The sequence below is a fragment of the Perca flavescens genome, chromosome 4 (genome assembly GCF_004354835.1).
Source record: "Perca flavescens isolate YP-PL-M2 chromosome 4, PFLA_1.0, whole genome shotgun sequence".
NCBI classification, from domain to species: Eukaryota; Metazoa; Chordata; class Actinopteri; order Perciformes; family Percidae; genus Perca; species Perca flavescens.
The window spans coordinates 8,010,862-8,024,898 of NC_041334.1; the positions used below are offsets into that span (position 1 = coordinate 8,010,862).

Sequence of the window (14,037 nt, forward strand, 5' to 3'; positions counted from 1 at the left end):
ACTCTGACTGTTGTTTGTGCATATGCACCAAACAGGAGTTCGGAGTATTCGGCCTTCTTGGAGATCTTGAGTGGAGTCCTGCATGGGGCGCCAGTGGGGGACTCCATTGTTCTGCTGGGGGACTTCAACGCACTCGTGGGCAATGATGGAGACACCTGGAGAGGTGTGATTGGGAGGAACGGCCTCCCTGATCTAAACCAGAGTGGTTGTTTGTTGTTGGACTTCTGTGCTAGTCATGGATTGTCTATAACGAACACCATGTTCGAACATAGGGATGCTCATAAGTGTACCTGGTACCAGAGCACCCTAGGCCGAAGGTCAATGATCGATTTTGTAATCGTTTCATCTGATCTGAGGCCGTATGTTTTGGACACTCGGGTGAAGAGAGGGGCAGAGCTGTCAACCGATCACCATCTGGTGGTGAGTTGGGTCAGGGGGTGGGGGAAGACTCTGGACAGACCTGGTAAGCCCAAACGTGTAGTACGGGTAAATTGGGAACGTCTGGAGGAGGCCCCTGTCCGACAGACTTTCAACTCACACCTCCGGCGGAGCTTTTCGTGCATCCCTGTGGAGGTTGGGGGCATTGAACCCGAGTGGACAATGTTCAAAGTTTCCATTGCTGAAGCTGCGGAGAGGAGCTGTGGTCTTAGGGTCTTAGGTGCCTCAAGGGGCGGTAACCCACAAACACTGTGGTGGACACCGGTGGTCAGGGAAGCCGTCCGACTGAAGAAGGAGTCTTTCCGGGATATGTTATCTCGGAGGACTCCGGAGGCAGTTGCAGGGTACCGAAGGGCCCGAAGGGCTGCAGCTTCTGCCGTGAAAGAGGCAAAGCAGCGGGTGTGGGAGAAGTTTGGAGAAGACATGGAGAAGGACTTTCGGTCGGCACCAAAGTGCTTCTGGAAAACTGTTCGCCACCTCAGGAGGGGGGAAGGGGAACCATCCAAGCTGTGTACAGTAAGGATGGGACACTGTTGACCTCAACTGAGGAGGTAATAGGGCGGTGGAAGGAGCACTTTGAGGAACTCCTGAATCCGACTAATACGCCCTCTATGTTAGAGGCGGAGCTGGAGGATGACGGGGGATTGTCGTTGATTTCCCAAGCGGAAGTCACTGATGTAGTCAAACAACTCCACAGTGGCAAAGCCCCGGGGATTGATGAGATCCATCCAGAAATGCTCAAGGCTCTGGGTGTGGAAGGGCTGTCCTTGTTGACACGCCTCTTCAACATTGCGTGGAAGTCTGGGACGGTGCCAAAGGAGTGGCAGACTGGGGTGGTGGTTCCCCTTTTTAAAAAGGGGGACCAGAGGGTGTGTGCCAATTACAGGGGTATCACACTTCTCAGCCTCCCTGGTAAAGTCTACTCCAAGGTGCTGGAAAGGAGGGTTCGGCCAATAGTCGAACCTCGGGTTGAGGAGGAACAATGCAGATTCCGTCCTGGTCGTGGAACAACGGACCAGCTCTTCACTCTCGCAAGGATCCTGGGAGTATGCCCAACCGGTCTACATGTGTTTTGTGGATTTGGAGAAGGCGTATGACCGGGTCCCCCGGGAGATACTGTGGGAGGTGCTGCGGGAGTATGGGGTGAGGGGGTCTCTACTCAGGGCCATCCAATCTCTGTACGACCAAAGCGAGAGCTGTGTCCGGGTTCTCGGCAGTAAGTCGGACTCGTTTCAGGTGAGGGTTGGCCTCCGCCAGGGCTGCGCTTTGTCACCAATCCTGTTTGTAATATTTATGGACAGGATATCGAGGCGTAGTCGGGGTGGGGAGGGGTTGCAGTTCGGTGGGCTGGGGATCTCATCGCTGCTCTTTGCAGATGATGTGGTCCTGATGGCATCATCGGCCTGTGACCTTCAGCACTCACTGGGTCGGTTCGCAGCCGAATGTGAAGCGGTTGGGATGAGGATCAGCACCTCTAAATCTGAGGCCATGGTTCTCCGCAGGAAACCGATGGAATGCCTTCTCCAGGTAGGGAATGAGTCCTTACCCCAAGTGAAGGAGTTCAAGTACCTTGGGGTTTTGTTCATGAGTGAGGGGATAATGGAGCGGGGAGATTGGTCGGAGAATCGGCGCAGCGGGTGCGGTATTACATTCAATCTATCGCACCGTTGTGACGAAAAGAGAGCTGAGCCAGAAGGCAAAGCTCTCGATCTACCGGTCAGTTTTCGTTCCTACCCTCACCTATGGTCATGAAGGCTGGGTCATGACCGAAAGAACGAGATCCAGGGTACAAGCGGCCGAAATGGGTTTCCTCAGGAGGGTGGCTGGCGTCTCCCTTAGAGATAGGGTGAGAAGCTCAGTCATCCGTGAGGAGCTCGGAGTAGAGCCGCTGCTCCTTTGCGTCGAAAGGAGCCAGTTGAGGTGGTTCGGGCATCTGGTAAGGATGCACCGTGGCACGTCTGGCACGTCCAGCTGGGAGGAGGCCTTGGGGAAGACCCAGGAAGACCCAGGACTAGGTGGAGGGATTATATCTCCAACCTGGCCTGGGATCCCCCAGTCGGAGCTGGTTAATGTTGCTCGGGAAAGGGAAGTCTGGGGTCACCTGCTGGAGCTGCTACCCCCGCGACCCGACACCGGATAAGCGGACGAAGATGGATGGATGGATGGATGGAACCAAAGATATTGCGGGACCTTAAACACAGATGCTTAAGCCTAGTTCAGCCTATCTCAGATGCGTAACTATCGGGAAGCAGGGTAAGCGGTGCTTACGGGCCCGGACCAATCAGGGGCCCGCATCACTGGAAGATATTGATTGACAGCCGGGCCCCCCTATCAAATTTTCATTACTCATGACAATCCCGGCAGTCCCAAGTGACCAAGCGGGAGTGAGAATGGGTCAAATGAATTTCCTTGTTTCTGTTATGTTATTTCTGTGTGTGTGACTCGAACATCTCACATTTACCAACAAAACGTATAGCAAAAGACTGCAAAACTTTTCAGACCGTCCTGCCAACCTATATACATTTTAACATCAATGTAAGCTGTAACGATTTTTTCACTATAAAGTCACTGAAGCGGCTGCTGTTTCAATACTGTCTGCTCTCTGCAGCGGGCGGGCTGCTGCTCCATTTCCCCCGCGACTGACGCGCACACACACACACACACACACAATCACACACAGTGGATGCAGGAAAAAACACAGATGAGAAGACACAATGACCTAAATTGAGGACAGCTACGCTCGTTATTGTAAGTGCAATGATAAATAAAAGTCCAATAAGTACTTTATCAAACCGTGTGTGTGTGTGTGTGTGTGTGTGTGTGTGTCTTGCCTCCCCTGTGTCTCACCAGTTAACTCAATCTGAGCCAAATCACTGTTTAACCAGCTTCTTGGTCCCCAACACCTAGCATAAGATAACGGCAGAACACAGTGTAAATAACTAAATATCTGTCTTTAAAACTGTGCATATATCATCAAATGTCAAAGTCCGGAAATACAGCCGTTAAGCTCTCACTCAATCGTTACGCTCTATGTCCTTGTTGTCTGTCTAAAATTTAATACTGTTTATAACAAACCCTGCATGAAGAAAAGTGTGTTTGCTTATTACATTTCGATTTCAAATTGTATCTCGGGGTGGGGGATGCCACTAGTTTTTGCTGTGATTTTAGCAAGGTGTTAACAATCACAAATTGTTGTAGACTAAACATATAAATACTGCGGTGAACCTGTGCGTAATGCTGCATGATGGCACCGCTGGCCCTGCAGGAGGACTGGAATGGAAGAATCAGGAGAAAAAGAGACTTCAGGGACCATGACGATGACTGGCTCATATGCCGATTTAAATTCCCTAATGTAGCTGTAATAGTAATATAGCTGAGCTCTTGGATCTATGTACTGAATTGGGTCCAGTAGAGAGGGCAACGCGCCGGAACCATGTCATATCCCGGTCCAAATACAAGTCCTCGCCACTCTGGGTGAAACCGGCTGTTTCCAGAGGGAAATGGCTGACAGCTAAGTGTTTTTTTTAAAATAAATATTATATATAATCTTCAACTTCATCACTAAGGCTTGTTTTGATATAATATATAATTCTGTTAAATCTTATTATATACGTCTGGTATATCGAAGCTGTCCCCGAGTACCGTAATGCCTGCTGATTTGGAAGATTTTATTAATAAAGGTAGTCTATAGATCCGGTTTCCACACACTGTGCGACAACAGGCCGAAATTATAATTCAATTGGCAGCAATTCCCGAGCGTCTGAGAGGATTTTTTTTGTTTGTTTTCTCCGCCATTCGTCATGATTGTGCCAGGGTCATTAACATACTGATCAGCATTCACAAGGTGCTTTACATCGACTATTTATGGTTATAAATGGGCGTGTACAGGGAGGGATAAGAGGCTGATCCACGTACGCATGCTTGTAGTCAATCTGTGATTTATAAAGGGAACATTGCTTACAGGTGTGCGTACACACAGTTTTATAAATCTGACTTTTTTTCGGCGTACGCCAATTTGGGCTTTTGGGCGCACGTACACTTATAGTAAGGATCCTACGCACAGTTTTATAAATGAGACCCCTGGCCCGGAGAAGAATCCTGTTGGAGTGGAAATCAGCACATCCACCCAAAGCCTCCTGCTGGATGAAAGACCTGATCCTATTCCTTAAGCTCAAAAAGATCAAATATTGCATTAGAGGGTCGACCCAAAAATTCCATGATACATGGGCCCCTCTCCTATTTTATTTTGAGAAACGAAGTCCTCTCACAAAACTGAAAATTAAGCAGGAATAAATCCTGTTGTGTTTGTGCTTGTACCTCCTTGGAGACTCAGGGACCTCAGAAAACCTGTGTAGTGATAATCACAGAAGGCATATAGCCTACTTGTACTGTCTTGAATATCCACTTTTTCTCTTATTTATTTAATTATTTATTTATTATTTTGTTGTGTGTGTGTGTGTAGGTATGTATGTATGTACATGTATATATACATATATTGTTTTTATTTTATTATTATTTCAATCTTGTATATTTTCATGCTTGTAACATTTTCAGTGTAATATTGGAGGTGTGCTTTTCAAGTTTATTCTCACTATTGAAATTTTTTATTTATTTATTTTTATTTTTTGCACTGGCAGCATGGTGGGGATGGGTGGGGGAAAGAAAATAAGAAAATGATGTATGTTGAATATTTGTGACCAATACTCATTTTCTCAAAATAAAACATGTTTAAAAAAAAACTAAATCCACCAGCCATTTTCATATTCTATCAATATTTGCAGCATCCTGAGCCTTTTTGGTAAGGTTCCTAGGAAATCTCAGCCCAGAGTAATTAATTAATAGCAATGATTATTATTCTCCCCAAAACAAGTTTCCTTTTTATTTTTAAAGAACTATACAAAAAATGTTTCACTATCTTCTGCAACTTCATTGCAACAAACATACAACATCGCAACTTTGATCAAAATGTTTTACAAAAGTTCCCATGAAATCAGGCATTTTGGGCCGCAACAATCTTAAAAAAGGGCCACGAAATCCTGGACTGCCCTTGGGTGTTTTTTCATGTGTTATAGTGCGCATTCACCAGTGTTTTTTTTTGTTGTTGTTGTTGTGCGCGTAGGCTACTCCTGATTTTGTCAGTCATCTCATCTCTTATATGCTGTGTCTCTATGATCCTATCCTGTCCTATTCATAGTAGCCTACTCGTGGACATTGCGCTGTCATCACGTGCAGTAGTGTAGTAGGGGGGCCCGCCTTGATAATCCTGCATAGGGGCCGGTGTTGGCTCATTACGCCACTGGCCTATCTCTTTTGTCTGGGAAGTATGCTGAAGTGTGGCAGGGTGGGTACCGACCTCCAAAAGGAGACAGACATGAAACAAAACATTCCTTTATCATACAGCTGCCTAGATTCCCTGAATCTATGGAGACACAAGAGTGTAAGTACTGCTCTGCCTGGAAAGGTTCTGAGCTTATCTTGGACACTGACCTGCATGATACCTGGGGTACCACAGTTTCAATTTACATAGAGTTGGTAAACTGGAAATTCCACCACGGTGGGCTACAATAAAAAATAAATAAAAAGAGTGGGCTGCGAGTACAGGCAGCCTAGGGACACCATTCATGATATATTTCAACTATGATGTCCACTTAGCACCATGACGGAACACCCACGGCCAGGGGCGGATTAAGGTGGTCAGGGGCCCCTAGGCTGCTCTTTGTGTGAGGCCCCCCCTTAATCATTGTGTTTTACTGGAAAAATGTATTTAGTGCCATACATGGTCCACACACAAATAAGGTGAACTGACACACACACACACACACACACACCACCATATAGGTAAAATGATAAATTGAAAATTACAAACAAAACACAAATACAAACAAACTTAAGGGCCAGTGCTTAGAAGCATCCCTTTAATTATGATCAAGAAACACTGGCACTACAGTCAAAACTAACATCAACAGAGGTGTAAGTGGAAAGAATACCAGCTATTATCCTCTGCCACCACAGCACCAAAACAATTACAATGGAAATGTAACTATAAACAACAAAGCAGCAGAATTCCCTGGATTCACAGATCAACAGCAAGCTGGTAATCACTTTTAGCTTAATAACCAACGGGTAGGCTACAGCATCTCCATCAGTGCAGAACACCCAGTTTTACTGAGGCAAAATCACAACATCATTACCAGTGGTGGAAGAAGTATACAGATATTTTACTTCAGTAAAAGTACTAATACCATACTGTCCTGCATTGGAAATGTTACTTAAGTAAAACTATGCAAGTATCATCAGGAACATGTACTTGAAGTATTTAAAGTGAAAGTACTGAATGTGAAAAAATCCTCACATTTTTTAAACAAACCAAACAGTTCTGTCAATCAACGAAGTCTTTAATAGGCTAAACATTTCAACTGGACTTGTAGGCCAAAATATTGTTGCGTAGTTTCATTTATTATAAAACATTGTATTGTCTAGACCTATTTGTGTTTTGTCTGTATAAATTTTAATGTGTAAAGTAACTAGTAACTAAACTAAGATTATGTATTTCTCTCTGAAATGTAGCGGAGTAGAAGTAGAAAGTGGTACTGAGTACTTAGCTACATATTAGCCGCTTTCCAACCAATGTTACTAACATGACTGTGTTACAATTGTATTTTTTTGTTGTTGTTTGTAATGTCTGTTATTTCTTTAATATTTTTTTGTTATTTCTCGTTTGTATTGCTTCGTGTCTTTGTATGTATATATATATATTTTTTAATTATTATTGTCATAAGTTTGTGAACTTGTTGTTCATGTGCTATCATTGCTTACCTGATTTTTTGTAAACTACATTTTGTCAATAAAAAAAAGCAAACATGTTCTTCTAACTTTTGCGTGCTGCATTCCAAGATGGTTAGCCCCACTGCTAACCTTGTATCCACACCAGATAAACTAAAACCTAAAATAGCTTTTTTTAGTGTTATAGCGTTTTATTACCAAGCCAAACTAAGACTAGGCCAACAAGCTTAATCTATTGTTTAGTGTCAGCAATCAAACTGTTGACACCTCTGTGCCTTATTAGATTGTCGGTGTCAGGAAATCCAGATATCTCTGACTCAGAACTTTTTTTCCCATTTGGCTGCTTAATTATGGTTTAAACAACATGACATGAATGCAGCATTACTTCATAAAGTGCAAGCACCAGCGAATGTAGTTTTTTTAACTGTATATTGAATATAACTGTATCCAAAATAATCTGACAGCCCTTTACTCTCTAACGTCCCCTTTCCTTTTGTTGCAGAAACCTGTTGGACATGGACACCTTCTCTAAGTCAGATCCAGGTAACTGCTGCATTTCCTCACCAACTCAACTTTCATCTTTGTTATTTCAGCTCGGCAGTGATTTCACTGCTCAACTGAATGAGCAGCTCATCTGCTCAATACAGTGAGCGACTCCCAAAGCTTTTACAGACACAATGCAGCAGTCAAGTGTATAAAAAGCCGGTTCCCAGGGGTCAACCTGCAGACTTTTAATCAAGTGTGTTCCTAGTTAGGGCAACTAACCACTGGAGGATGATTGACACTTAATGATTGTTGGCCACACACAGAGCCAGACAGAGCATGAGCAGCAGTGAGAGGTGGAGAACACAGTAACTGGGATTAGTCCTACACTAGACCAAAGAGAGACAAAAGGATGACAGAAAATAAGGATTGGAAAAGGTTTAGTTCTGTAGGTCGACAGAATTCACACAGTTTACCCTCAATCTTTGGGAAAAATGTATTTGATGTGTACTTTGTCTATCTATCTATCTATCTATCTATCTATCTATCTATCTATCTATCTATCTTTTAGGGCTGTAACGATACACCAAACCCACGATTTGGTTCATATTACGATTTTTGACCCACGATTCGATATAAACCTCGATTCTTTTTTTGGGGGTGGGGTTTGGAAGAGAGATATACTCAGTAAACGTAATACAACTTTTTTTCTGCCACATTGCATCGTTTTGTCATTGATTACATGCCACTGTACCAGCCCGATCCCGTGCACGTTGTGTCCGAGCCCGGCCCGGCCCGACACATTAACCGGAATTATGAGCCTGAGCCCGATTTTTTACTTTTTTAATCCGTGGGCCGTCATAACTGACGTTTTCAACTACAATTCAGAGTTGTTTGAACTGCAGAAATCTGTTTAAAATTATCTTAATGAATAATGCAACAAGAGCGAAGCATGTAAACTGCGCTGTTTGTTTATTCAGAATGGAACGGATCGCAAATGGATCTGAATGAAGAAATGTAAAAAAAAACTCAACGTAGGCTATTTCTCTGGGAGGGCTTGCCTCGCCCTCAGGGGTAGCCTATGCTTGGAGAAGTAACAAAAGAGGACGTTGAAGGCTGACTATCATCTTTTCTGCCATGGCGAGCCTGCTTCATGTGTCTGTTCATCATCCACTTCTCCGTTTTATTTGCTGTCATAGGTGAACAGCGGCTGCACTTAATGCACTCAACAAAGCCGAGGCATATGTTGTCACTTCCCACAACTTGTTTAAAATGGTTCCATACCACCGACTTTCCTCCAAACTTGCTCAAAGGTAATTCTCCTGTTTTTCGTTTTTTCTTTACATCCTCAAGCTCCATGTTGCACTTAAGCTCCACAGTACAGCCCGCAGCCCCGGTGTGATGTGTGCAAGAGGAGGAGACTCCGCACAAAACACATGTTGCATTTTGTAACTGTAGTCCAACTTATGTAACTTTTTGGACACATTTGTTACTTTGGCCTAAATATAGCCTATATAGATACTAGTTCTGATTATGGCATAACTTTCTCCCCACCCAATTAGGCTAAAGAAATGAGGATAGTGGCGGAAAATAGCTGTGTGGCTCGGGCTCGGACAGAGAATCTAAACTCTACTGTAAAGGTGCTGTTGACAAGTAGCTAATGCTTGGTGGGTAACATAAGATTACGACATCGTTCAACACGCTCAGTTATTTTTAGTATGATTGTTTTGACCACGGTTAACAACTCTGGGCTAACCCACAAATTCATCAGTAATGTTAACTGTATAGATAGACGACTAATATAATCGTAATTTAGCCAGCTAGCACAACCCTGTCTGTCTGCCTCACTATTCCGGCGCTGCAAGGCTTCAGTTGGGATGAGAGCTGACAACCACCCCGGCCCGGGGACACATCCACAGTCAGCCCCCAGCCAGCTAGCAGCCAGCCACTATCATTACACAGCAATCCAAACCCAGTCAGCACTTAACCCTTTAATCGCCAAAGTCACAAAATTGCAACATGACGCGGTACTGAATCAAACTTCTCTGTATAGAGTGTTATATGTCATTCATACTCCCCTCCACTAGTTGACAGACATCCCATACTTAGACCTTAGCTCAGAAATACATCATGCTTCAATGCAAAATGTTCAAGGAAATCCCATCCAAACTTGACTTTTTTTGTCAAAAGTTTGGTGTTATTGGAGACTTTTGTGGTGTTTGGAGGCACGTGAAAACTCTGCAGTTACTGTGCTTAACGAGCAGCGGGTGCTGCCATGAGGCCCTGCCCCGTCCAAAAGTACTCACAGGCGCTCAGTCTCTCAGTAGCCTCGCACAGCAGTTCCAGCCTGCAGTCAGAGCAGAGAGGAGACACACACCACTCCGCGTCCAGGCTGCAAATGAATCGCGCATGGCCGCCGCCGTTCCCGCCCTGGCTTACAGTGCGGGGTGTAAATGTAAATGTTTCTTCACTCTCACACAAAATAATTATGTAAATTAGGCGACTTTTAGGACAGCCAATAGCTACTTTCCTTACTGAGCAGTTGTTGGGTGAGAAATCGGAGATAGTGTGCCACGAAGCTATTTATGCTGAAGCGGTATTGCTGGATTTAGGAGTTATTGAGAGAAAATGGCAAGCAAAAATTTGACGCTTATTGATGGGTATCCTATTCGCTGATCCTGATTCTGAAGGGGAAATTACACCTTTGGGAGATGACGATTGGTCGATTAGTGAGCGTGCTAGTGAAAGTAGCGGGTGTGGTGAGAATAGCGTTGGGACCAGTGGTGTTAGTGTTCACACTTTCTACAGCGCCGGTCAGTGGTGCAGTCATGTGACGCAGCAGTTCATGAAGCACAAAACACACACAAGTCCAAGTCTTCTCCCAACACTAGTGGGGATAGCAGGGAGCAAAGTGTTCGTAGAAGGGCTGGTGGGTGTCGTAGAGGCCACAGGGGTGGTCTGAACAGGGCTGAAAGTAGTGATGATGAGTCTTTCAACCCTTTACAAAATGGAAGAGGGGGCAGGGGTACACAAGGTCGCAGTGTCCATAGGAGAGGTGGACGTGGTAGAGGCAACAGGGGAAGGCTGGAACAGGGCTGGAAATGATGATGATGGTAATGGTGGCTGGGCTTACTTGAGTATATCAGGAATGGATAAAGCCCTTTGATGAGCAAATTGGCTATTGTGGTGACAGAGAGCTTAGCAGTGATTCAAGGTCTATAGATTTTTTGTCCCTCTTTCTGACTGATGATTTCTGGAGTCACATTACAATGGAGACAAATCGGTATGCTCATCAGTATTTAGGCTCTCATGAACTAATGCCAAGTTCAAGGTTTCATGAATGGTATGATGTCACTGTCCCTGAAATATAAGCCTTCCTGTCACTCCATTTGAGCATGGGCCTGGTACATAAATCAGAGATTGAGGATTATTGGGCAGAATTTTGGCCAACTTTTACATTGGGATTTGGGAAAGTGATGTCTAGGAACAGATTTGAAATTATCCTGTCTTTCTTCCACTTTGTCAATAATGATGAGTATGTTGAGAGGGGCCAGCCAGGTTATGATAGACTGTTCAAGGTGCGCCCAATAATTGACCTGATCATTCCACGCTTCTCAGCTGCCTATGGCCCACGCAATCAACTGTCACTGGATGAAATGACCATAGCTTTCAAGGGAAAGTCCATATTGAAAATGTATAATCTGAACAAACCGTACAAATATGGTTATAAGGCATTTGTTTTGAGTGAAGCCAAGTCAGGATATGTTCTGCAGTGGTCTTTGTAGACTGGACAGCATGGTGATGAGGTCACTGATTTAGGTGCCATCCATGTTCTAGTTCGGCAGCACATGGGGAAAGGGCATGAGTTGTATATGGATAGCTACTACACGTCACCAGCTGTAGCAAATGAGTTGTCAAATAATGAAACTGGGTTTGTGTGGGACAGTCAGTAGCCAAAGGCGAGGTATGCCAAAGGCCCTGAGAAAGACTGAGTTGCCCTTGGCCAGAGGAGATGACCCAGTGTTCATGGGGCATGGCAAAATGTTGGCATGTGCGTGGCATGACGTAAAGCATTTCCATTTCCATTTGTCCACTCTTCATGGGAACTCGTGTGGCCGGAAACGGATCAGGTCCAAACATACGGACAGTGAGTTTAGGGATATAAACAGTGAAATCGCAAATATTTTTAGGTAAAGGCTGTCATCCCCCATTTCTCTCCCCCTTTCCTGTGTATCCACTGTCACTATATAATAAAGGGAAAAGCCCCAAAAAAATTATCTTTAAAAAAGTTATTGTTATAAAAAACTTTAATAATCATTTAAATTCCCCCCTTTTTTGTGCTGATCCGAAAATTTATCCGATCCGTGACTCAAAACCGTGATCCGAACTGTGAGTTTTGTGATCCGTTGCACCCTTACTTGAGAGGGAAATTATATGCAAGCCATTCTCTCATTGTTTCATTATCAAAATATGTTCATAAGAAATTAATTGATCCAAATAAAGGCAGTTTATCACAACTCTCTGAAGTTCTTGTCTTCCTGAAGCTGTATACAAACTCATGCTAGACGCATTACGTTTAGCTGATCCATCAACGGAAACGAAGATATTGCTTAAAACACAGATGCTTAACCCAAATTCCTCAGCACAGCATGTGTTACTGCTCTACCTGGAAAGGTTCTGAGGTTATGTTGGACACTGACCTGAATAACACCTGGGTACCACTGTCTCAATTTACATAGCATGAGTTCATAAACTGGATGGACTCAGCATGTTTGAGCAACAACACAGAGAAGTTTTTTTTTATATATATACTTTCTTTTTCTTTAAAAAACAGATATACACAAAACAGAAAAAAAACTATTAGTCTTTTGTATAAGACTAATAGTATAGATTGTACATCTGCTATTTTACCACTAAATTCACTTCTGAGACTTTTTTTATGCGAGAAATCAACTATGTAAAGCTCAAATATAGGCCGTTTATTGCTTAAACCCCGGGTTTAAGCAATAATACATACTGCGTTACTTTTAACAAAAAATATGAACTAGATCAGGGGTCGGCAACCTTAGGCATACGTGCCACCATGGGCACGCGGGACCTTAACCAATGGCATGCTGGCAATATGTGTGCAAGAGAGTTATTGATGTGTTGAAATCATGGTTGAAATTACAACGTTCACAGTTGCGCGACCTGTTATTTACGGTTGTTTGATTGACTCATATCTCACACTGGGAACAATACAAAGAGGATTACCAACGGCCGCTGGGGCAGATGAACTAACGCAAGTTTTGTTACTGTAAGTAGGCTACATTAAAACCTTGGTGAGTTAAAAGCCAATACTTATCAATGCACTCACCTGTGTAGCCCGGCATAAACATGTAGAAAGCGATATTTCAATCTGCTCTGTCTGCTCAGTACACTCTTGTCCACCGCGTTTTACGCAAACACAGCTCTACTCTGCAAATAGCAAATCTTTACAAAACAAGCTAAAACAAAAGCTGTCAGTTTGTTGTCTGTTTATCTTAGTTTACAGGGAATCTTGAAATTCGGACAAATTCTTATAAACTTAAGCTGGCTGAAGAAACCATCCTCTCCGCTAGAGCGGTAAATATGGATGCATTATAAGACCAAAAGAAATACATGTGGCTACTTAATATGCACGTGAATGACGCAATCGTTGTGTTTGTGTTCTTCATTCTTGATAATGATGCTGGTTGTGTTATTATTATTATTATGCCACAGCATTGTTTCATTGAAAATGAGGCATACAGGACCTGCTTATCAGTCCATCCATCATTAAAGCTGGGCTTTTCCACAACTTTTCGCTTCAGGTTCTTTGACAGTGATATTTTTGTCAGCCCATTTTCCACCAATCAGGACGCTGCATACTAAAACCATGTTTCCATAATCATAATAATAATATACAATAATAATAATTACAATGTCCTGATTATGAGAAATGTTATCAAATGTTGCTTTGGAATAAAATTACAGATTCCCTGGATATTACATTTTGATGTGATGTCATAATTAAACTTAATGTTGACATGGCACACTAATAAACAAGAAATTTTGAAAAGGGCACTTCATATCAAAAAGGTTGCCGACCCCTGAACTACATGATTGACCTTCATTGAGACTCATTGAAGGTCACTGATGATTTCTTTAAATGTTGCTATCCAAACATTCAGATTAATATTTACTGTAAAGTTACTCCATATTATGTTTTGTATTTCAGCCACTTTCACCACTAGATATTGGTACATTGATTAAAAATGTTCTGTTTAATTAGTGCATGAAAATTAATGTCTACTTGCTTGTCTGTGAAGAAAC

The 14,037-nt window shown here is 43.3% G+C and overlaps 1 protein-coding gene across 1 annotated transcript in view; it reads left to right on the top strand.

The window, feature by feature from the left end:
* The window catches only part of LOC114553537 (copine-9), a 396,447-nt gene that overhangs the window by 61,489 nt on the left and 320,921 nt on the right, over nucleotides 1–14,037 (top strand). Inside the window, 1 exon segment of the mRNA XM_028574744.1 lies at nucleotides 7,724–7,764. Within this exon segment, the coding sequence (XP_028430545.1) occupies nucleotides 7,724–7,764 (41 nt within the window).